At 39.9% G+C, this 27301-nt stretch overlaps 3 protein-coding genes across 3 annotated transcripts; all 3 read right to left on the minus strand.

Moving 5' to 3' along the window:
• Positions 1 to 414: 414 nt before the first annotated feature.
• Positions 415 to 14724, minus strand: LOC308401076 (extracellular calcium-sensing receptor-like; the record flags this gene model as incomplete). Its single annotated transcript, XM_080889135.1, has 10 exons — positions 415 to 1325; positions 1413 to 1536; positions 1639 to 1863; positions 2185 to 2460; positions 2544 to 2756; positions 2992 to 3261; positions 3468 to 3554; positions 3698 to 3992; positions 13756 to 13910; positions 14710 to 14724. 10 exons carry the CDS (start codon positions 14722 to 14724, stop codon positions 415 to 417), a joined length of 2571 nt encoding a protein of 856 aa, XP_080745261.1.
• LOC308400991 (extracellular calcium-sensing receptor-like) lies at positions 8347 to 13442 on the minus strand (the record flags this gene model as incomplete). Its single annotated transcript, XM_080889058.1, has 8 exons — positions 8347 to 9257; positions 9381 to 9504; positions 9593 to 9820; positions 11704 to 11979; positions 12056 to 12262; positions 12480 to 12749; positions 12954 to 13040; positions 13182 to 13442. 8 exons carry the CDS (start codon positions 13440 to 13442, stop codon positions 8347 to 8349), a joined length of 2364 nt encoding a protein of 787 aa, XP_080745184.1.
• Positions 14725 to 17085: 2361 nt separating the features above from the next.
• Positions 17086 to 21208, minus strand: LOC308401077 (extracellular calcium-sensing receptor-like; the record flags this gene model as incomplete). The annotated part of the gene is made up of 9 exons (XM_080889136.1): positions 17086 to 17996; positions 18084 to 18207; positions 18297 to 18524; positions 18876 to 19151; positions 19247 to 19453; positions 19646 to 19915; positions 20144 to 20230; positions 20390 to 20684; positions 20976 to 21208. The coding sequence occupies 9 exons, from the start codon at positions 21206 to 21208 to the stop codon at positions 17086 to 17088; spliced, it is 2631 nt and encodes an 876-aa protein (XP_080745262.1).
• Positions 21209 to 27301: the final 6093 nt, after the last annotated feature.

Here is a 27301-nt window from a genome sequence, read left to right on the forward strand (position 1 = left end):
GATCCATGTCCTATGTATTTTTAATGGATTCATTCAAAGTTCATGAGGATGCAAAAATTGTTTGGATGATGTAATTGAACACTAATCAATTAAGATTCATAGGAACAATTTTTTTTTAAATTAAATAAACAAAAAAATCTGTATGTTTAAATTCGGGTTAAATTTCACGAATAAACATCAACGAGTAGGTAATTACATATTAAGAGTAAGATTAGTGTGTACGTTAGCTGCATCTTAAAAAATAAATGAAAGTAGAATGAATCACAATATTTGTACATTTGCAATCATGTGACACCAGCGCCAAGATTTGAAAGAAATATAAAATTAATTTAAATACACATTTTTTTTTCTGTCTGGAGAAAAACTGAAAAGAGAAAAGTTTCTCTCTCCATTCTTTTGAAAATAGTGAACTGTTTATGACTCAACGCCACGACCCATAACAGCTTTCTTTGTGTTCAACTCTGGTCTCAACAGGATTATGTAACATTTGGGTCCAAACAGTGTGATCAAAAGTCCAAAACCTGAAGCCAGGATGGCAAACACCTCCACTGCATCTGCAAGATTTCCTGGTGAGCTGATATAAGCAGGAACAAAGGCCACCCACACAGCACAGAAGATCAGCATGCTGAATGTGATGAGCTTGGCCTCATTAAAACTATCAGGGAGATTCCTCACCAGGAATGCAATTAGAAAACTGAGGAAAGCCAGCATGCCAATATAGCCCAATAACACTGCAAAACCAACAGTGGACCCAACTGCACACTCATACACTATCTTATCATTGTGGTATTGGGTGTTTTTATGTGGAGTTGGAGAGGAAGAGACAAGCCAGGTAGTGCAGATGGCTGCCTGAATAGATGTAAGAAACAGAACTGTTCCTCTCTGCTGCATTGCACCAAACCACTTCAAACTGGTTCCCCCTCCTGGCTTGGAGGCTTTGAACACAGCCAGAACAACCATGGTTTTTACTAAGATGCATGAGACACAAAGCACAAAGCTGATCCCAAATGCTGCGTGTCTGAGTTGGCATGTCCATAGCCTGGGTCGTCCGATAAACAGCAATGAACAAAGAAAACATAACTTAAGTGACACTAATAGCTGGAAACTAAGTTCTGAATTGTTGGCACGAACTATAGGTGTTGTGCGATGGCAGATAAAGATCCCCAGAACAACAGCACATATAAATGTTCCCAGTAAGGAGGTTGCCATCAAACAAATGCCCAAAGGGTCATGATAGGATAGAAACTCTGTCTTCTTAGGAATACAGTGGTCACGCTGGGGGTTTGACCAAAAATCCTCTGGACAACTGGTACACTCCAAGGAGTCTGATACAAAAGGGAACATTGGTGAAATGCATATTATTCTTCATAATAATGAAATTAAATATGTCATGCAAAAAGAAAAATACGTACTGCTCTTATTAGTGATTTTTCCTTCAGAACAAGGGATGCAGTCAAAACAGCATTGGGGTTTCCCCTTCTCTCTCACCATGTGGGTACCAGGAGGACAGTTCTCACTACACACTGATTGAGGTGGCTATAGGATGAAATTAAATAGCTTTGCTATGAGTTAATTAGCTTTTACACTGATATATACTGGACATATGCCAAAAGTTAACTTTTAAAACTCATATCTAACCTTTTTCGATTCAAAGTTCCAGAAGATTCTGTTTTCATCAAGTATGAGTTCTTCACCTTCACCTGACCCCTTAACTTCACCCACACTTTGAACTTTAGTGCTTCCATCAGGGAGCCACAACCAGTTCATCACATCATAAATTGGCTCCACATCACCATTCTCATCAAATGACACTTGATCACCAAATGGAGTGGTGAAGTTCACTCTTTCCAAGTAATAAATAAGCTGTTAAAAAGGAAAGTATAATAAATAAATTACTTTTCACACTGAGGTGAAAAGTTACCTAGTATGGCATCCAGTATTAAATAGTCAAATAGAATATTACATCATTAGTAATGATTCATGCATACATGCCTCTGATCTAAATATATCAACTGCTAATTTTTGGGGGGAGTGCGGAAAATCTGTTGAGCTCACTCCAGCTTTTTCATAGTTAATATTATCACATTGTATTTAATCCTACATGTTAAATTCTGTGGTAAATTCTATCCTGAAAGTAATTTTAAAGCAAAGAATTTATAAACAGAGTGTAAAATGATATCACACCTGCCAAGGCTCCAGTGATTGCAAAGTGGCACAGCTGTTCCCACTGAAAGGCCCTCTTCCTGGCTTGCACCGCAGCATTTCATCAAGCGAATATGCCAGTGCATAAACAGCTTTGTACACATTATACTCAGGCCGCAGGTCGGAAACGTCCAAGAACTCATTGTCCACATTTTTCAGATCTTCCTGTCCGGTGCATATTGCACCTCCACCTTCCAGCCAGCCTGCTGGAGCTGGTGCAAATCTGCACTGAAAGGCAAATTCCCAAAACTGGTTCACCTGAAATATTTTAATATTGTTTTTTACACATCATGAAAATATATGATTCTTCCAACTAGTATATTAAAAAGTTAAACTCCCACCATGCTATTTCCATAGCTATTGTTGTGATGTCGATCAGGACGTATTTGTAACAGGAATTCCCTGAGCCCTGGTATTTCTCCTCGACGAATAGCGATGCCCAGTGTACCACCCAGGTATGGCATAAGTTGAGGTGTTTGGAGCACATCAGGTACTGCTACTGTCCAACTTTCACTGGCCATCCACTGTATGCCAGTTAGATTTTGCCTCACTACCTGTGAATTAGATTAAACCTAATAGCATACATACACCTACACCATCTATGAAGTGATATTGTAACTACAACTTCTTTAGTGACATTATCATGCAATTGAAGTCATTATTCATCTTCAACTGAATGATTGGTTTTCTGTACTCATTCAAATAGGATGTAATACATGTTTCACACAATATACTTTTGTGATTCAGACCTATGAAACTAGTAATAATTAAAGATTTGTAAAGCCAAACCTCTTCCATAAGATTTATCACGCGACTGTAATGTTCAAAGACAATGACAACCCGAGCTGTGGATTTTTTCATCACATCAACAATCCTCCTGAGTTCATCTGTGTCTTTGCTCCAGGGCAAAACCTCGGTGTAGGCCAGGCAAGATTCACCCGAAAGACTCAGCTCAGACTGAAAGGATCTGGCTGCATGAAGTCCATAATCGTCATCAGTGACAAGCAGACCTACCCAAGTCCAGCCAAAGTGTTTTAGAATCTGAATCATAGCACGTACCTAAGAGTAAATGAAGAAACAAGAACAATTTTCCACATGATTATTTTTGCATCAGTTTCCAATGCGCACCACAGCTTTATGGTCACAATTTAGCTTTTTCTCATACAAAAAAACTGTAACTGAAAAGTATATTGTTGCAAAGCAGGTAATTTCTTTAACCAGAATTCATTAGCTTTTCCATTTTAACTTTGTTGACAGATTTTCACCTGGAAAGCATCACTTGGGATCGTTCTAAAGAAGGATGGATACTTTTGATGGTCACTCAGGCAGGAACATGTGGCAAAATAACTCACCTGTTAAAAATAGAGACTATATGCAGTGATATCCAACATTTTTTTTAACTTTGTCATGCATTGCTTTGTACAAGTGGTTCTACATTTGCTATTAAATGAAAACAATCAAAGAAAACTGTTACATGGTCAAGCAGAAAACTTACCATAGGTACTCTGTACAAACCTAAGACGCTGGAGATGGCAATAGAAGGTGTAGAGGACGGATCACCCACAATCCCTATGACTGGAGGATTTCCAGAACATGTATCATTTAATATAATTTTCTCTTCTTGACTACTGGCTAATGATAATGCTGCACGGAATCCAATTCCAAGTTCTTGGCAGCTATCATAGAGAGTATATCCCACAGTCACATTAGGTAGCAGGTTTGAGTTTCTGTTGATTTCATCAATAGCAAAGGCCATGGTTTGTGCGAGCTTAAATCCTAGGGCATAAACACTAAGACAAGAAAAGGTTAATTATTGAAAAAATACATTTTCCTCAACATAGATAATTATCTAAGATACTTAACATGTGGCAAAATTACTTATTTTCATAGGCAAATAAAGAAACTGAATAACAATTAACAGGATATTTTGATGAACAAATATAAATTTATAATTCAAGATACATGCATTTATCCTGAACGATTTTAAACTGAAAAGTACAGTTACCTTAGGCATGAATTAAAAACCCATATTTCCATAACAATAGTTTTCATTTCTTTTTTTTCTTTTTCTATGCTGTTTTCCTGTCATACTTACCCACTGCAAGTAGGCTGTTGTGGTTGTGAAGTAAAAGACTGAATAGCAACACTTGAAAAGAAGTGGATTTGAAACAGTCCCCCTAGAACCACATCTCCAGTCTTGTACATCCCATTTAGATCAAACTGTCCCTGTAACTGACATGAGAGAGAAAACTGAGAAAAAGATATGACCGAGGTAAAGTAGCAAGACAGCAAAACAAGCAAGAGCAAATTGGTTCTCATGACAGATTTCTGAATCACTGATCCCAGTCATTAGGTTTTATTTCTATGTCATTCTCTTTTATTGACATTTTGTGTTGTTTAATCTTGCACACCAACCATTAAGGAAGAAGGGTGAGTATGGGTGGGGCCTAAATGACTTGCCATTTGAGACATTTTGTTTTTCTATCCAGTAACTTAATTATTTACTACTGTGAGTTAATTAGTTATCAGCAAAAAAATCGCTGAAGAGTAACATTTTTGTGTTCTGTTTATTTATTTTTGTGTTTATAAGTGTCATAAAGGAAGAATGAAGCCCAAGTCACATAAAATCGTATTCAATTTATACCAAGGTTTATAACAACACTTATTGTGTTATAGCACCACTAGGGGGGGGGGGGGGGGGGGGGGGGTTGTCCTGCTATTGTAGTAGCTGGGGGAGTCTCTTACTGGGTGTGTGAGTATTCTGTGGCAGCCATTACATGCTGCCATTTTAACAGGCCGGCACAGGCGCCTACCCATCCTACCAAATGTATGTACAGCTGGAGTAGAGCCATGGAGCCCTGGCTTGTATGTCCTTATGTTGCTGACATCAAACAAAGATCTGTTGTTCGATTTAACTGACTGGCCTCGAGTTATCCGGCTAACCTCTGCACCACATGCCCGCTGGACCTGCTAGCCGCTTCTTCCTCAGAAGACTGCTGTTACAAACTGGTGGCTGAAAAGGGACTGTTACAGGTTCATGTTCAAAAAGGCCATATTAAAATTATTCTTATTATTAAAATTGAGTTGAAACAGAAAATAAAACAATTGAGGTGTCAAAAAATCCAGTGTATGGGTAGGTAGCTGATTGCAAAGGGCAAGGGGAGACGCTAGTGGGGAAGAGTGTCCTGAGGGCAAAGCAGAATTGAGGGACAGTCCAAGGGATGGCCTAGTTCAGGGGTAGAACAGGGCAAACTTCCAAACTTTTATGGAAGTCGAGCAGTTGTTCACAATGTTCCCTCTAGTTTTTCATTTATCTGAGCGAACACACAAACTCCCTGAGCGGTCCCTTGAACCACTGTGAGCAACATTAGGCGTATGCACTGTGGTCACGCCAGCATCGAATCCATCCAAGTTACATGGTTTATTAAAATAATCAAATTACTGCATTTACATTTATGTTAGACTACTTTTAATGAACTTCTTTAGCCCACTTACAATGAAAATTTAAAAAAATCTTGTTCATAACCTGTGTAGTATGTTAACACTATTGGAAGTTAAAAATAACTTGAACTTAGCAATTAATTATATGGTTACTTCTTTAAAAAAGTAACTGAGTAATGCAAACAACAAAGTTTTTTGCAGCTGTTTACCTAAAAATGCAGCCAAGGCGTTTTTAGGTATTTCAAACTATTGACAGAACAATCAGCTGTTCTGCATCAAATTTGATGCCACACAAATTATTTATGCCACTCCAAAAATTATTTCTGTCCACTATGAGATAAAGGAGAACATCACAAGCCTGATACCTGCAGGCCTGACAACAGGAGATCTATCACTCCTGTAACACCTGTAACATTCAGCAGTGGCCTCATTGTTCTGACGCACACAAGAAAACTATTGACTACACTACACACTAACTACGGTACACAAGATTTGCACTAAACATTGCAAATCTCTCACATCTCAGAACACCGCCGTCACTCCTAAAACTTCCCCCTTTCCTAAACAACTAAATGCCATTTTGCCATATCATTTTTTGATTTTTTGGTTTTGTTTTTGCTCACAGGCATAACGCCGTTTTTACCGTTTCTTCCCACAGTAAATATAAACAACGATAGTTCTCAGAAAGAAAACCAGACATTGCATATATTTTTATCATAACTCTGGTTTTACGTGGCCTATCAACACAATTTAAAAACTGGTATAAAGTCCACACTTTTTCCATCAATTGTTCCGTCTGTCATGCTCATATCTCCAGTAGTTGTACACGTTGTCATTAACTTCACGCCATATCAGTCACACCGCTTTGCTAGCTAAAACACCGGTGTTGGCACATAAGGACGCTGTCATAGCCTGTCAACGACATTGATTAGCTGTGTATATACGAATATGAATCACATTATTGGCTGGACTATGGGATAAGGTGGCATTGTTCTAATCCCATACGGGAGCAGCCAGTCACTTACTGACTAACACAGCAAAACAAAATTGTTAAAGTATTAATTTTAATTTCAATTCAAGTTAGATTTTTTTTTCTGTGCACAACGCAGATTTTATGTGCGCAGAGACCAAATGCTTGCAATGCACAATTGCGCACGTAAAGGGATTGAGCCGGGGGGGCAGACCAGAGCCCAGCATTGACACGCTCCATTATCTCCTCATTGAATTTCAGGTGTGGGGAGGAGGGAGAAAGGGAGGGGGAGGAGGGTGATGACCTGTCACGGGTTTGGGCGACTGGGGAAGGTCGTGGTTCCTGGTCTAAATCAGCGGTCGCCAACCGTGACAATATTTTCACGGACTGGCCTTTAAGGTGTCGCGGATGAATACAACAAAATAAAATGACAAGGCAAAAACTGTGGTATGTTGTAAATATAATAATAAATCCGAATATGCTGTGTAATTGTGTAACTTTATTGGCAGCGAAATGTGGCAACAACATTGAGAGTAACATCCTCCTCTCTGCCCCTTAATGCTCTCTGGTCACTATGGTCAATATTTCTTGTGGCAGGCTGCCAGTATTTAACCTTCTCCCTCCACAAATACTCATTGTCTTATAAAATCTAAAAGAAAATACAAATTAAAACATCCTAAAATGAAGCTCTCTGTCCCTTAAATCCTAAACAGCACTATCATAAAGCAGCTGTCTCTGCTCGCCTTTCTGTAAAAGTCCCTGCACACCACTTCTACACAACAATGTAACGTTGACAATATAAGAGAACAGTAAAGTATATGAAGTGATTTATGATTTAAATAATTTAACAAATGCTTCTTGACCATTTTGATTGTACATATTTTATTTGACGTTTCTAGTTGATTTTATAGTCTACAAAAAAATCTGGTATACTCTCTATCTCTGTTTATCATCACATTTACATCCATGCCTGTCCTAGAATTTCCAATTATCATAAATTTTGTTTTGCTTAAAATCAGTGATAATTTCTTTTATCTAACAATCATTCTAGTTGAGTCAAATTTTGTGAGGATCTCCAAAAAGTGCTGTTTATGCTCTCCATGACATAAAACGTGTCATCCAAAAATAAATTGAACTGTAATATATCTAATGCTCTACATCATTTTATACAACATCGTGAGTTTTGGGCCCAATATTTACCCATGTGCACCTTCCCAACCAATGCCTTGAGGCAACCTTTTTGTGATTTGGCGCTATATAAATAAAATTGAATTGAATCAAATTGAATTGAAGTTGATAAAAGCTCTGGCTGTGTACTTTCTTTGATCAATACAATGTTTTGTGTTTACGTGTGTAGCCAGTCTCTATTATGTGAACGACGATGTCCACTGTATGCAGGATGGTGAAGGTGGAACATCCCCCTCTGATGTATTTTTAATAAATTAAGTCAAAGCTTATGAGAATATAGAAATTTCTTGGAAGATGCAATAAACACAAGTCAGTATATGTTTATAGGAGCAATATTTAATTTCATTTTCTTCTATTTTTCAACTGTATCATGAAAAACAAAGTAGAATAAATCAAGATATCTGCACATTTGCAGTCATTTAACACCAGCACAGACATTTAAAAGGAATATTAACTTCATTTAAATATAGGATTTTTATTATTTTTTTCTGTCTGTACTACAAAGAGATAATGTGCTTTTCTTTCTTTTGAAATTAGCTGACTTTTTATGATCCAATGCCACGGGCCATAACAGCTTTCTTTGTGTTCATCTCTGGTCTCAACAGGATTATGTAACATTTGGGTCCAAACAGTGTGATCAAAAGACCAAAACTTGAGGCAAGAATGGCAAATACCTCCACTGCATCTGCAAGTTTTCCTGGTGAGCTGATATAAGCAGGAACAAAGGCCACCCACACAGCACAGAAGATCAGCATGCTGAATGTGATGAGCTTGGCCTCATTAAAACTATCAGGGAGATTCCTCACCAGGAATGCAATTAGAAAACTGAGGAAAGCCAGCATGCCAATATAGCCCAATAACACTGCAAAACCAACAGTGGACCCAACTGCACACTCATACACTATCTTATCATTGTGGTATTGGGTGTTTTTATGTGGAGTTGGAGAGGAAGAGACAAGCCAGGTAGTGCAGATGGCTGCCTGAATAGATGTCAGAAATAGAACTGTTCCTCTCTGCTGCATAGCACCAAACCACTTCAAACTGGTTCCCCCTCCTGGCTTGGAGGCTTTGAACACAGCCAGAACAACCATGGTTTTTACTAAGATGCATGAGACACACAGCACAAAGCTGATCCCAAATGCTGCGTGTCTGAGTTGGCATGTCCACAGCCTAGGTCGCCCGATAAACAGCAATGAACACAGGAAACACAACTTAAGTGACACTAATAGCTGGAAACTAAGTTCTGAATTGTTGGCACGTACTATAGGTGTTCTGCGATAATAAATGAAGATCCCCAGAACAACAGCACATATAAATACTCCCAGCAGTGATGTTGTTGTCAAACAAATACCCAGAGGGTCAAGATAGGAGAGGAACTCTGTCTTCTTAGGAATACAGTGGTCACGCTGGGGGTTTGACCAAAAATCCTCTGGACAACTGGTGCACTCCAAGGAGTCTGATACAAAAGGGAACATTGGTGAAATGCATATTATTATTATTATTATTATTATTATTATTATTATTATTATTTTTCATAATAATGAAATTAAATATGTCATGCAAAAAGAAAAATACGTACTGCTCTTATTAGTAATTTTTCCTTCAGAACAAGGAACACAGTCAAAACAGCACTGGGGTTTCCCCTTCTCTCTCACCATGTGGGTACCAGGAGGACAGCTCTCACTACATACTGATTGAGGTGGCTATAGGATGAAATTAAATATTAGGCTTTACACTGATATATACTAGACATGTGGCAAAGTTAAATCTAAAAAAAACAAAACATCTAACCTTTTTGGATTCAAAGTTCCAGAAGATTTTGTCTTCAACAAGTATGAGTTCTTCACCTTTGAAAGTTGACCTTTTAACCTCACCCACATTCTGAACTTTAGTGCTTCCATCAGGGAGCCACAACCAGTTCATCACATCATAAATTGGCAATGCATCACCATTCTCATCAAATGACACTTGATCGCCAAATGGAGTGGTGAAGTTCACTCTTTCCAAGTAATAAACAAGCTTTTAAAAAAGGATGCATAACAAGTAAATTACTTTTCACAGTGCAAACAGTGGCACCCTGTAAATTATGCATGGCAGACATATTGTCACTTATTTAAACACTTTTATTTCCAGTAGCTGTTTTTCAAACCTCAGCTCTAGCTTTCCATCTGCCAGCCACACATACACAACAACGATAACAACTTCAGTCAAGACCCAGTACAGACTTAAATGCAATGGAGGCGTGATGAGCTGCTGCAGCTCTGTTGTGTCAGCCTCCCTGCAGCGGCGCCACAAATCATGCCCCGCCACATACCCCCATGTCCACCGGGTCGGGTTGAGCAGGTAAGTGAGCAGGTGGTAAAAGTGGAATGGGTAAAGACATCTGCTGGGCACTAGCCGCTCCCACCAAAGGAGTGGGTACAGGTGCGGAGTTAGGGTGTGTCTTGCCGGGTCTCACCCTGAGGACCAGTATGGTGCCAGAACAGATTGGACACCAGCCACTCACATGCGGCGAGGGACGTCAGTAAGGGCAGCGGCAGCAGTGGTAAGGACCCGATCTGAGCTGCCAGACTCTCTATCAACTGCATCCGGCAGTGGGATCTGTCCTACAGCTGTTTCAACTGCCGGTGAAACATCGCTACCTGCTCCCTCTGCGTAGACGGGAGCTTGGCCACCACAACCTGGCTGGCCCGGTCGCGGTTCCACCATGCCCCAATACTGGGTTTTGATACCACTGTAAACGATGCATAGCTGACCCGACCACATTGTCACACTTTTATTTCTAGTTTCTGTTTTTATAATACTCAGCTGCAGCTTTTCCAGCTGCCGGCTGCCACAACGACAATAACTTCAGTCAGGACCCAGTACAGACTTAAATGCAGAGGAGGCGTGATGAGCTGATGCAGCTTCGGTATGTCAGCCTTCTGGCAGCAGCACCACATACCATGCCCCGTCCCCATCCCCACCTAACCCTATATTACATCGCTAGTAATGCTTTATAAATACAAGCTTCTGATCTAAATATATTAACTGCTAATTTTTTGTGGGTGTCAGCATACCAAACTAACTCAATTGACTCAGACCCGAAGTTCTTCAAATGAAAAGTCCATCCATCCATCCATCCATCTTCATCCGCTTTATCCGAGGCCGGGTCGCGGGGGCAGCAGCCTAAGCAAAGAGGCCCAGACCTCCCTCTCCCCAGCCACCTCCTCCAGCTTATCCGGGGGAACACCAAGGTGTTCCCAGGCCAGCCGAGAGATATAATCTCTCCAGCGTGTCCTGGGTCTGCCCCGGGGCCTCCTCCCGGTGGGACATGCCTGGAACACCTCACCCAGGAGGCGCCCAGGGGGCATCCTTGTCAGATGCCCGAACCACCTCAGCTGGCTCCTTTCGATGTGGAGCAGCAGCGGCTCTACTCCGAGCCCCTCCCGGATGGCCGAACTTCTCACCCTATCTCTAAGGGAGAGGCCAGCCACCCTTCGGAGGAAGCTCATTTCTGCCGCTTGTATCCGCGATCTCATTCTTTCGGTCACTACCCACAGCTCGTGGCCATAGGTAGTGACTGAAAGAACAAATGAAAAATTTATTTACAATCACCATGTAAGATATATATCCAAAGTGTGGGGGTTGGGATATCCAGGGATCCATGGATAGGAGGGGGAAAAGGTCCATACAGAGCGTCTTAATCACACACGCCATGCACTTTTCCAGTGTCACTAGATTAAATGTCACTCCACAACTCCACAACTCCAAAACTGGGAGTATGTAAAATCCATTTAGCTCACACCAGCTTTTTAATAGTCAATATTATCACATTGTATTTAGTTCTATGTGGTAAATTCTATCCTGAAAGTAATTATAAAGGAAAGAATTTATAAACAGAATGTAAAATGATATCACACCTGCCAAGGCTCCAGTGACTGCAAAGTGGCACAGCTGTTCCCACTGAAAGGCCCTCTTCCTGGCTTGCACCGCAGCATGTCATCAAGGGAATATGCCAGTGCATAAACAGCTTTGTACACATTATACTCAGGCCGCAGGTCGGAAACGTCCAAGAATTCATTGTCCACATTTTCTAGATCTTCCTGTCCAGTACATATTGCACCTTCACCTTCCAGCAAGCTTGCTGGAGCTGGTGCAAATCTACACTGAAATGTGAATTCCCAAAACTGGTTCACCTGAAATAATTTTTTATTGTTTTTTACAAGCGATGGAAATTGTTGCAACTAGTACATTAAAAGCTTAAACTCTCACCATACTATTTCCATAGCTGTTATTGTGATGTAAGTCAGGACGTATTTGTAACAGGAATTCCCTGAGTCCTGGTATCTCGCCTCGACGAATAGCGATACCCAGTGTACCACACAGGTATGGCATAAGCTGAGGTGTTTGGAGCACAACAGCTGCTGTCCAGGCTTCACTGGCCATCCATTGTAGGCCAGTTACATTTTGCCTCACTACCTGTGAATTAGATTACACCATATTCTATGAAAAGATATTGTAACTATAACTTGATTAGTGACATTATCATGCTATTTAAGCTATTATTCACCTTTAAATGAATTCTGCATGAACAATTTTCTGTAATCATTCAAATAATGATGTATCAAATGTTTTACACAAAACAATGATGCAGACCTTTGCAATTAATAATAATTGGATTGTTTTAAAGCCAAACCTCTTCCATAAGGTTTATCATGCGACTGTAATGTTCAAAGACAATGACAACTCGAGCTGTGGATTTTTTCATCACATCAACAATCCTCCTGAGTTCATCTGTGTCTTTGTCCCAGGGCAAAACCTCAGTGTAGGCCAGGCAACTTTCACTTAACAGACTCAGCTCAGATTGAAATGATCTTGCTGCGTGAAGTCCATAATCATCGTCACTGACAAGCAGACCTACCCAAGTCCAACTGAAATGCTTCAGAATCTGAATCATAGCACGTACCTAAGTGTAAGTGCATAGACATGAACAATTTTCCACATAATTATAACACCTTTATGGTGGCAAATTAGCTTTGTTCATAACAAAGTAAAACTGGAACTGAAAAAACATTTTAGTATCATTGTATGCATATTGTTGCAAAGTAGGCAATTTCTTTAACCAAAACATCTTTGTCGACAACAAAAACAATTGTTGACAGATTTTCACCTGGAAAGCATCACTTGGGATCGTCCTAAAGAATGATGGGTATTTTTGACGGTTACTCAGGCAGGAACATGTGGAAAAATAACTCACCTAAAAGATACAGACTACAGATTGTACCGATATTGATGTAGAGATGTCTTAACTTTGTCATGTTACTTCAAGTGTCTTTAAATTTGCAATTAAATTAAAATAATCCAAGAAAACTGTTACATGGTTGAGCAGAAAACTTACCATAGGTACTCTGTACAAACCTAAGACGTTGGAAATGGCGATAGAATTTGTAGAAGATGAATCACCCACAATCCCTATGACAGGAGGATTTCCAACACATGTACTATTTAATATAATTTTCTCTTCTTGACCACTGGCCATTGACAATGCTGCACGAAATCCAATTCCAAGTTCAAGACAGCTATCATACAGAGTGTACCCCAGAGTCACATTTGGTAGCAGGTTTGAGTTTCTATTGATCTCATCAATAGCAAAGGCCATGGTTTGTGCGAGCTTAAATCCTAGGGCATAAACACTAAGACAAGAAAAATTTAACTGAAAAATATATTTTCATCAAGATACTTTACTGCAACATGTGGCAAAATTACTTATTATTAAAAAACATTATAAACAATTAAGGAAACTGAATAACAACGATTAACAAGATATTTTCATGACAAACAATATAGATGCACCAAGATGCATGCATTTATCCTGAATGATAATAAATCAGAAAGTACAGTTACTACTATTACAATCTCATATTTCCTTTGCACTAATTTTCATTTCCCTTTTTTTCCCCAGCCTTACTTACCCATTGCAAGTAGGTTGTTGTGGTTTTGAAGTAAAAGACTGAATAGCAACACTTGAAAAGAAGTGGATTTGAAACAGTCCCCCTAGAACCACATCACCAGCCTTGTACATCCCATTTAGATCAAACTGTCCCTGTAACTGACATGAGAGAGAAAACTGAGAAGAGGATATAACCAAAGAAAAGTAAGAAGATAGCAAAACAAGCAAGAGCAAACTGGTTTGTAAAGAAGAGGCCATAACAGCTTTCTGATTTCCTGAGCTCAGTCATTAGGTTTTATTTCAATGCCTTTCCTTTGTCTTTTATTGATATTTTGTGTTGTTTAATCTTGCACACCACCCATTAAGGAAGAAGGATAAGTGTGGGCGGGGCCTAAAAGACTTGAAATTGTTTTTGTATTTTTGTATCCATATGCAGTTAAGTACTACTAGGAGTCAATTAGCTATCACCCCCCCCCCCCCCCCCCCCCCCAAAAAAAACACACACACACACACACACACACACACACACACACACACACACACACACACTTAAGGATTGACATCATAAAATTTTTCTTTGTGTTTTATTATTTACTTATTTTTATTCATTATTTCATTTATCGAGTGACATAAAGTAAGAATGAAGACCAAAACATTTACAGTCTTACAGCCTCTTTCTGAACATGCCTTTAACACCTCACCAAGGAGGCATCCTATTCAGATTCCTAAACCAATCAAACTGGCTTATTTCGATGTGGGTGAGAAGTAGCTCTAGGCTGAGTCCCTCTTGAATGACTATAATCCTCACCCAATCTCTAAAGGACAGCACAGCCCCCCTTTGGAGAAGACTTATTTTCACCATTTGTATCTGCAGTCTCATTCTTTTGGTCAGGTAAGGGTCACAGCATAGATTGACTTGCAAAATCAACAGGTTTGCTGTCTTTCTCCACTCTCTTCATCACCAATGGAGTGTCACCATAGCTGCAGACATGACCCCAATCTGTCTATCACTAGTGAGAGACAGGGTGAGTCCACACTCTTGAACAAGACCCCAAGATATTAAACTCCTCCACTTTTGGCAGCAACTTGTCCCTTACTTAGATTGGGCACTTCAGGGTTTGTCAGCTGAAAACCATTGCCTCTAACTTGGAGTAGTTGATTCTCATTCTTTCCACTTCAAATTTTGCTGCAATGCTGACAACCATCCCAGTATGAGCTGAGACCACAACCTAATGAGGCCAACAGAACCACACCATCTGCAGAAAGTAGAAACAAAAGCCTGAAATAACCAAAGCAAGAACCTTCTTCCTGGTCCATACAAATCTGTGTCCCTGGCAAAGTCCAAACCCTATTAAGAATGAGTCTGACTTGCTGACAATATCAAACAAGCTCTCAAAGCCCTTCACCTTTTTTTTCCACTCTCCACTATCGATGGATAGTGGACAGTTAGTTGGTACCTACCAACTAACTTGGAGCTACAGCTTAGTGAAGCAACTGCAATAATGGAGGCATGGAAGGTTGTTGATCAAGATCAAGATTGTTGAAATTTTGCTGGAGGTAGGGATTAAAGATCTTGTAAAGTGCCATTACTGCCAGATGCTCCCAGCAGACCCTAACTATATGCTTGGGACAGGCTTGGGAGAAAACACAGCGACAAGACTGGACACAGAAGGGAGTTGGAAGTGTACAAATTTGTCTTTTATATGCACGGAATAGTTTTCTATAGGAGATTGCTGCAAAAAGTGCAGCCTTACCTAATGTCCACCCTACTGTTACTCATTTTATATTAAGATTTAAAAATCTAGTTGGTAAAGTAAACCAAAGTATTCAGAATGCGTTACTCTCATTGAATAACGTAACGGAATACGTTACAAAATACATTTTGGGGCATGTATTCTGTAATCTGTAGTAGAATACATTTTAAAAGTAACCTTCCCAACACTGTCTTTGACAAATGACCCAGCACACACAGCATTACAAGTTAAATGATGCAAATGTTTATTCACAGTTGATTTTTAATTCAATTTTCAATTCAATTCTGTTCAACTCAGTTAAAATCTGTTTTATTTATACAGCACCAACAAACAGTCAACTCAAGGCACTTTATATTGCAAGGTTGTCATGGTTCTGGGACATTGTAACCCAGCTTTTTGAACTTCTGATGTTTGGTTGTCTTTTTGTATTCTGGTTTATTATTTAAGATTCATTTAGTAGTTTATTCTATTTTATTGTACATTTAGACTCTCCTTGTGTCTTTATCGTGTGTCCCTTGCTGTGTGTCTGTGTTTCAGTGTGTTTGTGTCAGCCCTTGTGTCTTGTTTCCCTCTGCTGTTCCCATGTTTCCCTCCCTATGTGTCATGCCATGTTTCCCCTGAGTGTCATGTCTTCTGTGTCACGTCGTTGTTGTGTTGTGCTTTCATGTGTACTCTCTTGTGTCCCCTTGGCTCCTGTGTCATGCAGTATATGAAGTGCTTTATGATTTAAATGATTTAACAAATACTTCTAGATACATCTGATTGCACATATTTTATTTTAAGTTTCCAGTTGATTTTGTAGTCTACAAAATAATAAAAAAATGTAATCTGGTATAGTCTCCATTTTGACGTTATTTATCATCACATTTACAAAAGATCATGAGATTTGGGCCCAATATTCACGCAGATGGAACTCTGTGGGAAAACCATTGCTCAAAAATTTTGATAATTGAACATTGGTTTGATTCAGAAGTTGTCACTTGTTTATTAAATAACTCTTTACCCAGTCAAATGCCACCTCTCTAAGCGCATACCTTTCCAGTTTATCAAAAAATATCTGTTCAAATGTGTCAAAAAAAAATTGTGTTTATGTGTGTGCCCACTCTCTCTTTATTTACATAAAATGCAATTAGGTGAAACACGATATCCACTTTATTCAAGCTGGTGAAGGGGGAAGATCCACCTCCTATGTATTTTTAATGGATTGATTCAAAGTTCATGAGGATGCAGAAATTGTTTGGATGATGTAATTGAACACTACTCAATGTAGATTCATGGGAACAATTCTTTTTTAAATTAAATAAACAAAAAAAATCAACAATCTGTATGTTTCAATTGGGGTTAAATTTCACGAGTAAGCATCAACGAGTAGGTAATTACATATTAGGAGTAAGATTAGTGTGTACTTTAGCTGCATCTAAAAAAAATAAATGAAAGTAGAATGAATCACAGTATTTGTGCATTTGCAATCATGTGACACCAGCGCCAAGATTTAAAAGAAATATAAAATTGATTTAAATACACATTTTTTTTCTGTCTGGAGAAAAACTGGAGAGAGAATTTTTTCTCTTTTCTTTCTTTTGAAATTAGTGAACTTTTTATGACTCAATGCCACGACCCATAACAGCTTTCTTTGTGTTCATCTCTGGTCTCAACAGGATTATGTAACATTTGGGTCCAAACAGTGTGATCAAGAGTCCAAAACTTGAAGCCAAGATGGCAAATACCTCCACTGCATCTGCAAGTTTTCCTGGTGAGCTGATATAAGCAGGAACAAAGGCCACCCACACAGCACAGAAGATCAGCATGCTGAATGTGATGAGCTTGGCCTCATTAAAACTGTCGGGGAGATTCCTTACCAGGAATGCAATTAGAAAACTGAGGAAGGCCAGCATGCCAATATAACCCAATAACACTGCAAAACCAACAGTGGACCCAACTGCACACTCATACACTATCTTATCATTGTGGTATTGGGTATTTTTATGTGGAGCTGGAGAGGAAGAGACAAGCCAGGTAGTGCAAATGGCTGCCTGAATAGATGTAAGAAACAGAACTGTTCCTCTCTGCTGCATAGCACCAAACCACTTCAGACTGGTTCCCCCTCCTGGCTTGGAGGCTTTGAACACAGCCAGAACAACCATGGTTTTCACCAGGATGCATGAGACACACAGCACAAAGCTGATCCCAAATGCTGCATGTCTAAGTTGGCATGTCCAAAGCCTGGGTCGTCCAATGAACAGCAGTGAACACAGGAAACACATTTTAAGTGACAGCAATAGCTGGAAACTAAGTTCTGAATTGTTGGCACGCACTATGGGTGTTCTGCGATGGTAGATGAAGATCCCTAGAACAACAGCACATACAAATGTGCCCAGTAATGAGGTTGCTGTCAAGCAAATACCCAGAGGCTCATGGTAGGAGAGAAATTCTGTCTGCTTTGGAATACAGTGGTCACGGTTGGGGTTTGACCAAAAATCCTCTGGACAACTGGTACACTCCAAGGAGTCTGATACAAAAGGGAACATTGATGAAATGCATATTATTTTTCATAATAATGAAATTAAATATATCATGCAGAAAGAATAAAACGTACCGCTCGTGTTAGTGATTTTTCCCTCAGAACAAGGGATGCAGTCAAAGCAGCATTCGGGTTCCCCCTTCCTTCTCACCATGTGGGCACCAGGAGGACATTTCTCACTACATACTGATCGAGGTGGCTACATGAAAAAAATTACATCTTACATCTTACAATGTTATTTTACTTTTGTCACATGTACAGTATAAGTCTACAAAAACTATATATAACCTTTTTGGATTCAAAATTCCAGAATATTTTGTCTTCATCAAGTATGAGTTCTTCACCTTTGAAAGTTGACCTCTTAACCTCACCCACATTCTGAACTTCAGTGCTTCCATCAGGGAGCCACAACCAGTTCATCACATCGTAAATTGGTAATGCATCGCCATTCTCATCAAATGACACTTGATCACCAAATGAAGTGGTGAAGTTCACCCTTTCCAAGTGATAAACAAGCTGTTACAAAGGAATGTATATTAAATTCATTAATTTTGTGTGGAACTGCTACTTAATAATCAAATAAGATCTATTATACTTGTATATATGAACTCATTACATTCTGACTCGAAATCAAACAAGTCACTTCACTAAAAATTTTGTATATTTATATATATTAATTATTATTATTAATTAATTAAAGACATTAAACATTACTTTCAGTCCTGAGTACAGAAAATTCATTTAGCTATTTTCAGCAGAGTTTTTCTCATGGCATTGTACTGAATCCTGCAGTGTAAAATTCTGTTTTGAAAGTAATTATAGAGTAAAAGAATTAGGTCATCGGTGGAGTGTAAACTGATATCACACCTGCCAAGGCTCCAGTGACTGCAGAGTGGCACAGCTGTCCCCACTGAAAGACCCTCTTCCTGGCTTGCATTGTAGCATATCATCAAGGGAATACGCCAGAGCATAAACAGCTTTGTACACATTGTACTCAGGCCGGAGGTTCGAAATTTCCAAGAATTCAGTGTCTGCATTTTCTAGATCTTCTTTTCCAGTGCATATTGCTCCACCACCTTCCAGCCAACCTGTTGGAGGTGGTGCAAATCTGCACTGAAATGTAAATTCCCAAAACTGAGTAACCTGAAATATATTTAAAACAGTTTGTCACAAATAATTAAAATATATTATGAAAATATATAATTCTTGCAAGTACACACAGTAAAGGGTTCCCTCACCATACTTCTTCCGTAGCTAGTGCTGTGGGGTAGATTGGGACGTACTTGTAACAGGAATTCCCTGAGCCCTTGTATTTCTCCTCGACGAATTGCAATACCCAGTGTACCACCCAGGTATGGCATAAGTTGAGGTATTTGTAGAACAGCAGCTGCTGTCCAGGCTTCACTGGCAATCCACTGCAACCCTATTAAATTGTGTGCCACTACCTGTGATTTGTATTACAAGAAATTTATAAAGTGAAATTGTAAGTTGTAGATTTATTAATGTCATTACAATGACAGTAAAGTAATTGCTTATCTCCTAGACTAGCTTTAGAGGATTATTTATCTGTACTTGTTCAAAGATATTATACATGATTTTTGTAACTTGTAAAAACAAAATCGTTTTAAAATCAGAACCTCTTCCATAAGATTGATCATATGACTCTCATGCGCAAAGACAATGACCACACGAGCTGTGGATTTTTTAATCACATCCACTATCCTCCTTATTTCATCTGTGTCTTTGTCCCAGGGCAAAACTTCAACATAGGCCAGGCAACCTTCACCTGACAGACTCAGCTCAGATTGAAAGGCTCTGGCTGCGTGAAGTCCATAATCATCATCACTGATCAGCAGACCTGCCCAAGTCCAGCCAAAGTGTTTTAGGATCTGAATAATAGCATGTACCTAAGTGAAAATATATTAAATTCATTTACTTATATCAGTATTTGGTCATCACCACTGACAGCAATTTAGCTATGTTCTCTATACAAGAACAAAACAGAATATAGCTGTATATACACAAAATATGATTTTAATATGTTTATGTTGTTATGTATTATGTTGTTAAATGGGAATTTTCTTCTTGAAAATCACTTTAGTCTTTCTATTTTAATTTTTCTGATATATTTTCACCTGGAAAGCATCACTTGGGATCGTCCTAAAGAAGGATGGATACTTTTGACGGTCACTCAGGCAGGAACATGTGGCAAAATAACTCACCTGTGAAAGATACAGACTGAATATTTTAGAACTACTAAAAGCCTTTGTTTTCTTTAGCTTTGTCAGTTGTTATTGCAGTGTGTTTTTAAAAGTGACATTAAATTTGCAATAAAATCTAAATAATAGAAGAACTATTACATAGATGAGTAGAAAACTTACCATTGGCACTCTGTACAAACCTAAGACAGTGGAGATAGCAATAGAACGTGTAGAGGAAGAATCACCAACAATCCCTATGACTGGAGGATTTCCAGCACATTTATTATTTAATATAATTTTCTCCTCTTGACCACTGACTAATGACAGTGCTGCACGGAATCCTATTCCAAGTTCAAGGCAGTTGTCATAAAGAGTGTATCCCAGAGTCACATTAGGTAGCAGGTTGGAGTTTCTGTTGATCTCATCAATAGCAAAGGCCATGGTTTGTGCCTGCCTAAATCCTAAGACATCAAAACTAAGAAACAAGAAAGATTACTATTAAAAATATAGCAAACTTGGAAAACATATTACAAAAATATAGATTCTGTAAATACTGACTAAATAACTTAATAGAAGTAATTATAGTAATATTTAATGAAAAAAATAAATAAAGAATATGATATGTGCATCTTTTAACATTAGTATTTTTTTAGTGTAATTTAGAGATATAAATTACATTATTCATATTTCCCGTCCATTGATTTCACTGTTTGTTTGTTTTTTGTTCTTCTTTTTTTTGTTCCCCAGATATACATCCCAGACTTACCCATGGCAAACAGACTGCTGTGACTGTGAGGTAAAAGACAGGTCCTGAATGCTTGAAAAAAAGTGGACTTGAAATAGTCCTCCTAAAATCACATCTCCAGTCTTGTGCATCCCATTCAAATGAAACTTTCCAAGTAACTGACAGGAGGAGGGAAACAGAGAAGAACATGAAGCAGAAGAAAAGGAATACACCAAAATAAGTAAGAAAAAAATAGTTAGCAAATATGACCACATGACAGCTTCCTGATTCCTGAGCCTAGTGATTAGGTTTTATTGCTTTGCTATTCCTTTTTATTTGCATGCAGTGTCGGTAATTCTTTCACACCACCCATTAGGGAAATTGAAAGAGTAGGGGCAGGGCCTAAAATACTTTTCAGTTGAGGTTGCTTTTGTATGGCAGACTTAGGCAATACTGTGAAAAAATTAGGTCTCAAAAGAACTGAGTTTACTTTTGTATGTTGTTACTATCAAGTTTTACATTTATCATCTGCTATAAAGGCACAATGAATATTCTTGTAGTTCCACCACCATGCAATATGTACATTGAGAAAGCATATATAATTCATGTACAACAATTTTCATTGTGAAAGTCTCATTGAGGTCTTATTAATTCAATTATATTCAATTATATTCAATTCAGTTCAATTTAATTCAGTTTTATTTATGTACCACCAAATCATAACAGTGATCTCAAGGTGCTTTATATTGTAAGGTAAAGACCTTATAATAATACAAAGGAAACAGTAAAAACTCCAACAATCATATGACCCCATATAACCAAGTGCTTTGGTGACATTGGGAAGGAAAAACTACCTTTTAACATGAAAAAGCCTCCAGCAGAACCAGGCTCGGGAAAGGGCAGCCATCTGTTATGACTGATTGTGGCTGGGAGACGAAGATTGGACAAAGACACACTGTGGAAGAGAGCTAGGGAGTTAATAGCAACTAATAATTAAAAGCGGAGAGCTGTATAAACACATAGCAAATAAAAAAGATGACTGAAGAAGAAGTACTCAGTGCATCCTGGGAATCCCCCAGCAGCCTACACTTATTGCAGCATAACCAACGGAGCATTCAGGGTCTTCTGGTCCAGCTCTAACTATATGCTTTATCAAAAGCATAGGCTCATTTCATAGGCTCGGGGTACAGCTGAACCTGTCTAGCCTTCAGATTTGAGACGTAACAAAGTACAAATACTTTGTTACTGTACTTAGTTTTCAGGTATCTGTATGTGGCGGAGGTGTGGTCTCTGGCTCAGCTGAAAGGACGGGTCAGTGCAGTGAGCTCAAGGGGCGGTGCCAGGGAGGCTGGAGGGACAGGTGGAGATGATTGAATGAGGTTTTTCCTTCTTATAGTGAGGTTTGTGCAGCCAGCTGAAAAGTTGGTTGTTGTGGATGCTGAACCTTGAAAGTTATGTGTGCAAAATCAATAAAAACTTGAAGAATGGTGTGTTGGGTCCTGGTACTTTACACTGTACTTTACTTGAGTAGTTTTTCTGATTACTTTTACTCCTTACATTTTTAAACAAATGTCTGTACTTTCTAATCCTTACATTTTTAAAAAAGGCTCATTACTTTTAATTTGACGCATTTCAGTCGAGTTATTTTGTCAATGTGAGTCTTGATACATCAAACTGTTCTGAGCCTAAACAGTAAAACATGAATGGCACTCCCATTTGTTTATCACCATAGGATGTTGCATAAAAAGAGATAATGTGCACCAAAGTCAGTTGTGAAAAGTGGGACTGTGTTCTTCTGTTTGTTTGTTTGTTTTTGCCACAATACTGGAATGACTGCAGGTGTCCATAAGTTGCAAGTTCAGCATCTAGCTAGCCCTACTGAAGAGGAGTGAGCATAAAGAGGGTTATTTTTTTAAGTGGGAGGTTATTTCAAATGCAGCATTTCTATCAGCACAACAAACATCAGCAAACACACAAACTGTGTGCAGTCTGTCTCACAGTGTGTTGCTAAAATTCCAGCTGCTGTATTTCACAGGGAAAGAAAGAGAGCTAACTTCACTCAGAGAGAGAGAAAGGATAAGAAAGAAAAAGAGAAGTTAGATTTAAAAATAAGAACTGCTCAGTGGTATTTGATAAACTGGAAATTTGAAGCATCCATGCAAGTTCTCATGTTTTTAAATCAGTTATTTGGTCTGTGTCACGGCCAGGTGGCCAGATTGCAGTGTGGACCCAAGTGCAAGACACAATAATGGAGGCAAAATAGGATTTTACACATTTTTTTCTTTACAATGACATGAATCAGTGAGCATAGGAACTGCCATGGGGAGTGTCTGTGCGTAATGGCAAGCCTCAGAGGACAAAGGCACTGAAACAGAGGAGAGGGATATTACTGACCTGAGCAATTTGGAACAAGGGAGAGCACTACTGGTGTGGACTGTGGCTTACTTGGGTTTGCACACGATTGAGTTAAGAGAAAGGGATTCTTTCCAAATGAATGTCCGGGCAAAGGCAATATCCAACCTAAGTTCCATTTTGTTAGCGGAGCCATTGGATAGGAGGACAGGCAGGCAAAGTTGGTGAGTAGTTGCAAATCCTGAGAAGTGTGGTGCAAGACTGGAAGAAAACCTTAGTTAGAGATCACCGTCCAGAGGTGAACAAGGAAGGTAAGTGTGGTATGGAAATATGGCATGACTGCATGAAACGAGAGGAGAACAAGGTAAATATAACCCAAAAACAAGGAATTACTGTGAGGCCTGCTACCACCATAAGGTACCTGACAAAATGGCAAAGAACTGGTGGGGATGCTGATCTTAAATACACCTGCTGATTATCGGTGACGAGGAACAGATGGTCGAGGCAAGTGTGGTCTCCAAAGCTCCACCCCAGAGGGGCGAACACCGTAGGTACAGGCCAGAGTGGAAATTCTTAAACACGCACTCAGATCTGTATATGTGACATTATGTTTTTTCATATTGTGCAAACTTCTTGTAACTCAAACTGAGGTAGACTGACTGCTATTTAAAGGCTGGATGAAAATACTAAATAAAAGGATAAACTGGTTAGTTTGTTGTACCTTGATGGGTTTAAAGTAAAGAACAGTGTGTGACTGGCACACAGTGGCTGTGGTTTCATGGTGGGAGTTAGGTTACATCAAGTGTAGCAAAGATTCTAATGATTTTTAGCTGAAGATGCTTAGATTCCACCTTCATACCAGCTTTGTACCATCTAGACAAAAGACAGCATAAACCAGAGGTGTCCAACACCGGCCTCAAGGGCTGGTGTCCTGCAGGTTTTAGATGTGTCCGTGATCCAACACAGCTGATTTAAATGGCTAAATGACCTCCTCAACATGTCTTGAAAAGTCTAAAGTTTGTATCCCCATCACTGATATAATTTATCATTATGTTAATATAGCACAAGGTTCACTTATCTTTGCACAGAAATAGAAACCTACTCCAAAAAGCTAATTTTTACTTTCTTACTTTCAGTACATTTAACTGCCTGTGGTTTTTTACTTTTACTTAAGAAGTTGAATCAGTACTTCAGCTTTTACTGGAGTATTTTTAATAGAACTATTTGTACTCAGAATGGGAGCACACACCGCCTCCACCTTCATTCTGAATGTAGGTATCCCACAGGGGTGTGTCCTCAGTCCCCTCTTATACTCACTTTTCACCCATGACTGTTCTCCAATCCACACCAGTATCATCATTATAAAATTTGCTGTTGACACCACCATCATATGACTGATCGACAACAACAATGAATCAGCCTAAAGAGAAGAGGTTCAGCATCTGAAGCAATGGTCTAAAAACAACAACCTGTATCTGGACACAGCCAAGACCAAGGAGATGGTAATCAACTTCAGAAGAACAAAGCAATCTGAGCACTCTACCCTCTACATTGGTGGGGAGGAGGTAGAAAGCTTTAAGTTCCTCGGAGTCCACATCTCGGCCGACCTTACCTGGTCCACAAACATTTCCCACCAGGTAGGGAAAGCACAACAAAGGCTGTACTTTCTCAGGAAACTGCCTCAGGCCCAGTTACCCCAGAGACTGCTAGTAAACTTCTACTGCTCCACCATCGAGAGCCTTCTGACCTACTGCTGCACACTCTGGTTCAACCGCTGCACCGCGGAGGACAAGAGCAAACTGCAGCGGGTGGTGAGGGCAGCAGAGCGGGCAATTGGCACCTCACTAATCAGGGTTCATATGCCTTTTCAAGCTTTTCCAGCACCCCCCCCCCCCCCGCCTAAAAAAAAAGAATGCATGTTTCAATTCGCATCACCTCAGTAAGAATGTGAAAATTAAATCATCCTAGGTAAACTTAAACACATTTGTTCCCCTTTTGTTAAGACATAGAAAAACGCACCACATAAAAATACTGCAAAAGGAAACGATCGCCTTATATACATAGTGTATTAACTCAAAATACACACAATAAATCAACTTGTCAGAGATATTCTTCTCCTGTTGAAAAAAACCCAAAAAAGAAATAAATAAGTCTTCTCATCAGATATTGATGCTTCTTTCCTGTGTGACAAGAAATTGGAGACAGATGTTTGTTTGTTTGTTTTTTAAGTTAATTCCCAATAAAACTGTTTTATTGCTAACTACATTGCTGTCTGTATTATTGCCGAAGTCCTAAATGATCACCTTTAAAGTGTTTGTGCTAATAACATCATGTACAATCAGCCAGGCATGGAGAACAGCACTGACTGGGAGAGGCTTTGAACCGATTGATTGATTGATTGATTGAATCTTTATTTTGAACATGTTGAAAAAGTACAACAAAATAGAATTAAAAGAGACAAATGAACAAAGCAAAACAAAAGGAAAACTAGCAACCACAACTCCAAATAACGTTCATGTTCAAAAAGGAGCAGGAAGAAGCATAAGCTTATTTAATCCCACCCCTTTTCCACTATCTAGTATCAATAGACTACAGAAATACCTCCTTGCAATTACATTATATGTTATGTGTAATTTTTTTTAATTTTTATATTTAATATACATATATGTTTCTATCTATCCATACATACGTATATACACACATACGCAAATATACACATTTTCAATAACCCCATTAACACCTCAAGGATACACAACCTACAAATATATATATATATACCCATACCAATATACCCGTGCACGCACACACACATGAAAATATTAGACAAGAACACCCTCACATAGTTCAATTCAACAGACTTTAAGAATGCAAAAGCATCTACTTAAAATCTATTGAATTTATCACCTGTGATACCATTATGTACAATTCTAATGTATTTTATTCATCTCCCTTAAATAAACAGGCAGCCTTAAAGTATGAAATATTCATATACAAATACACATATAAATGTGTCTACTGTCTCAGTGGCTGATAGTGCCCCACAGGCCTCAGTGTGAGCTTGAAGCCATTTATAATTGTGGCGGGGCGTGGCTTGTGGTGCCGTGCAGGGAGGGCAGACGCACCTGCATGGCATCCGCAATCATGCCCCGCCTACTTAAATACTGTAGTGGGTCCTGCGTGTGGTACGTTGAGCTGGCAGCGGGAGAGCTGCAGCGCTGTGTGTATTGTGGACAGCAACCGTCAAGTATTAATAAAGAATGATTAAAATGCCACTGGGTCTGCGTGGTCATTTACAGTGGTGCCGAAACCCGGGAAGGGAGGCACGGCAGACCCAGGACTGGGCCAGCAGAGGGAGGAGCTGGTGCAAATGGTGGCCAAGCTGGCGGCCCCCAGGTTGCGACCAGCCAGGGACCAGCCTGCCGCTGCACCCATCCCCACTCCACGGGTGGGAGTGGCTTGAGCCCGGGAGGGGCCTGCACCCATTCCTGCTCCCCGGAGGAGGGATGTGGAGCAACTGCTGGGCCCACCACCAGCTCACCCACCTGCCCAGCCCGAGCCGGAGGTCAGCGCGGGGAGAGTGCGCGTGCCGGTGTTCGAGGAGGCGCGCGAAGGTCTGCGCGTGCCGGTGGTCGAGGAGGTGCGCGAGGGTCCGCACCTGCCCAGTGAGGAGGAGGATGAGAAGGTGGAAGAGCTGCTCGAGCCGGGAGTGGCGGCGGAGGAGGTGCCGCGTGAGGGGCTGCTTCAGCCGGGAGCGGCGGCGGCGGAGCAGTCCGAGGTCCCCGTGCCAAGGGAGCCTGCTCGGCTGGAGGGCTAGCTGTGTGACGGCCCCGCCAAGTCTGAGGGCAGCGTGCTCGCCAGACCGGCCTCATCTCCACCAGAGGCCAGCGCACCAATTGATCTTAGGTCGGCCCAGTCACCTGTGAGCCGTGACCACCTGCCACGCGACTGACCTCCGGACCAGCTTTGCCAGCGCCGCTGGAGCGGGCGACCACCTGAACTCACACCCCCCTGTCGCT

The sequence above is a fragment of the Rhamphochromis sp. 'chilingali' genome (assembly GCF_963969265.1).
Source record: "Rhamphochromis sp. 'chilingali' genome assembly, chromosome: 8".
NCBI lineage: Eukaryota > Metazoa > Chordata > Actinopteri > Cichliformes > Cichlidae > Rhamphochromis > Rhamphochromis sp. 'chilingali'.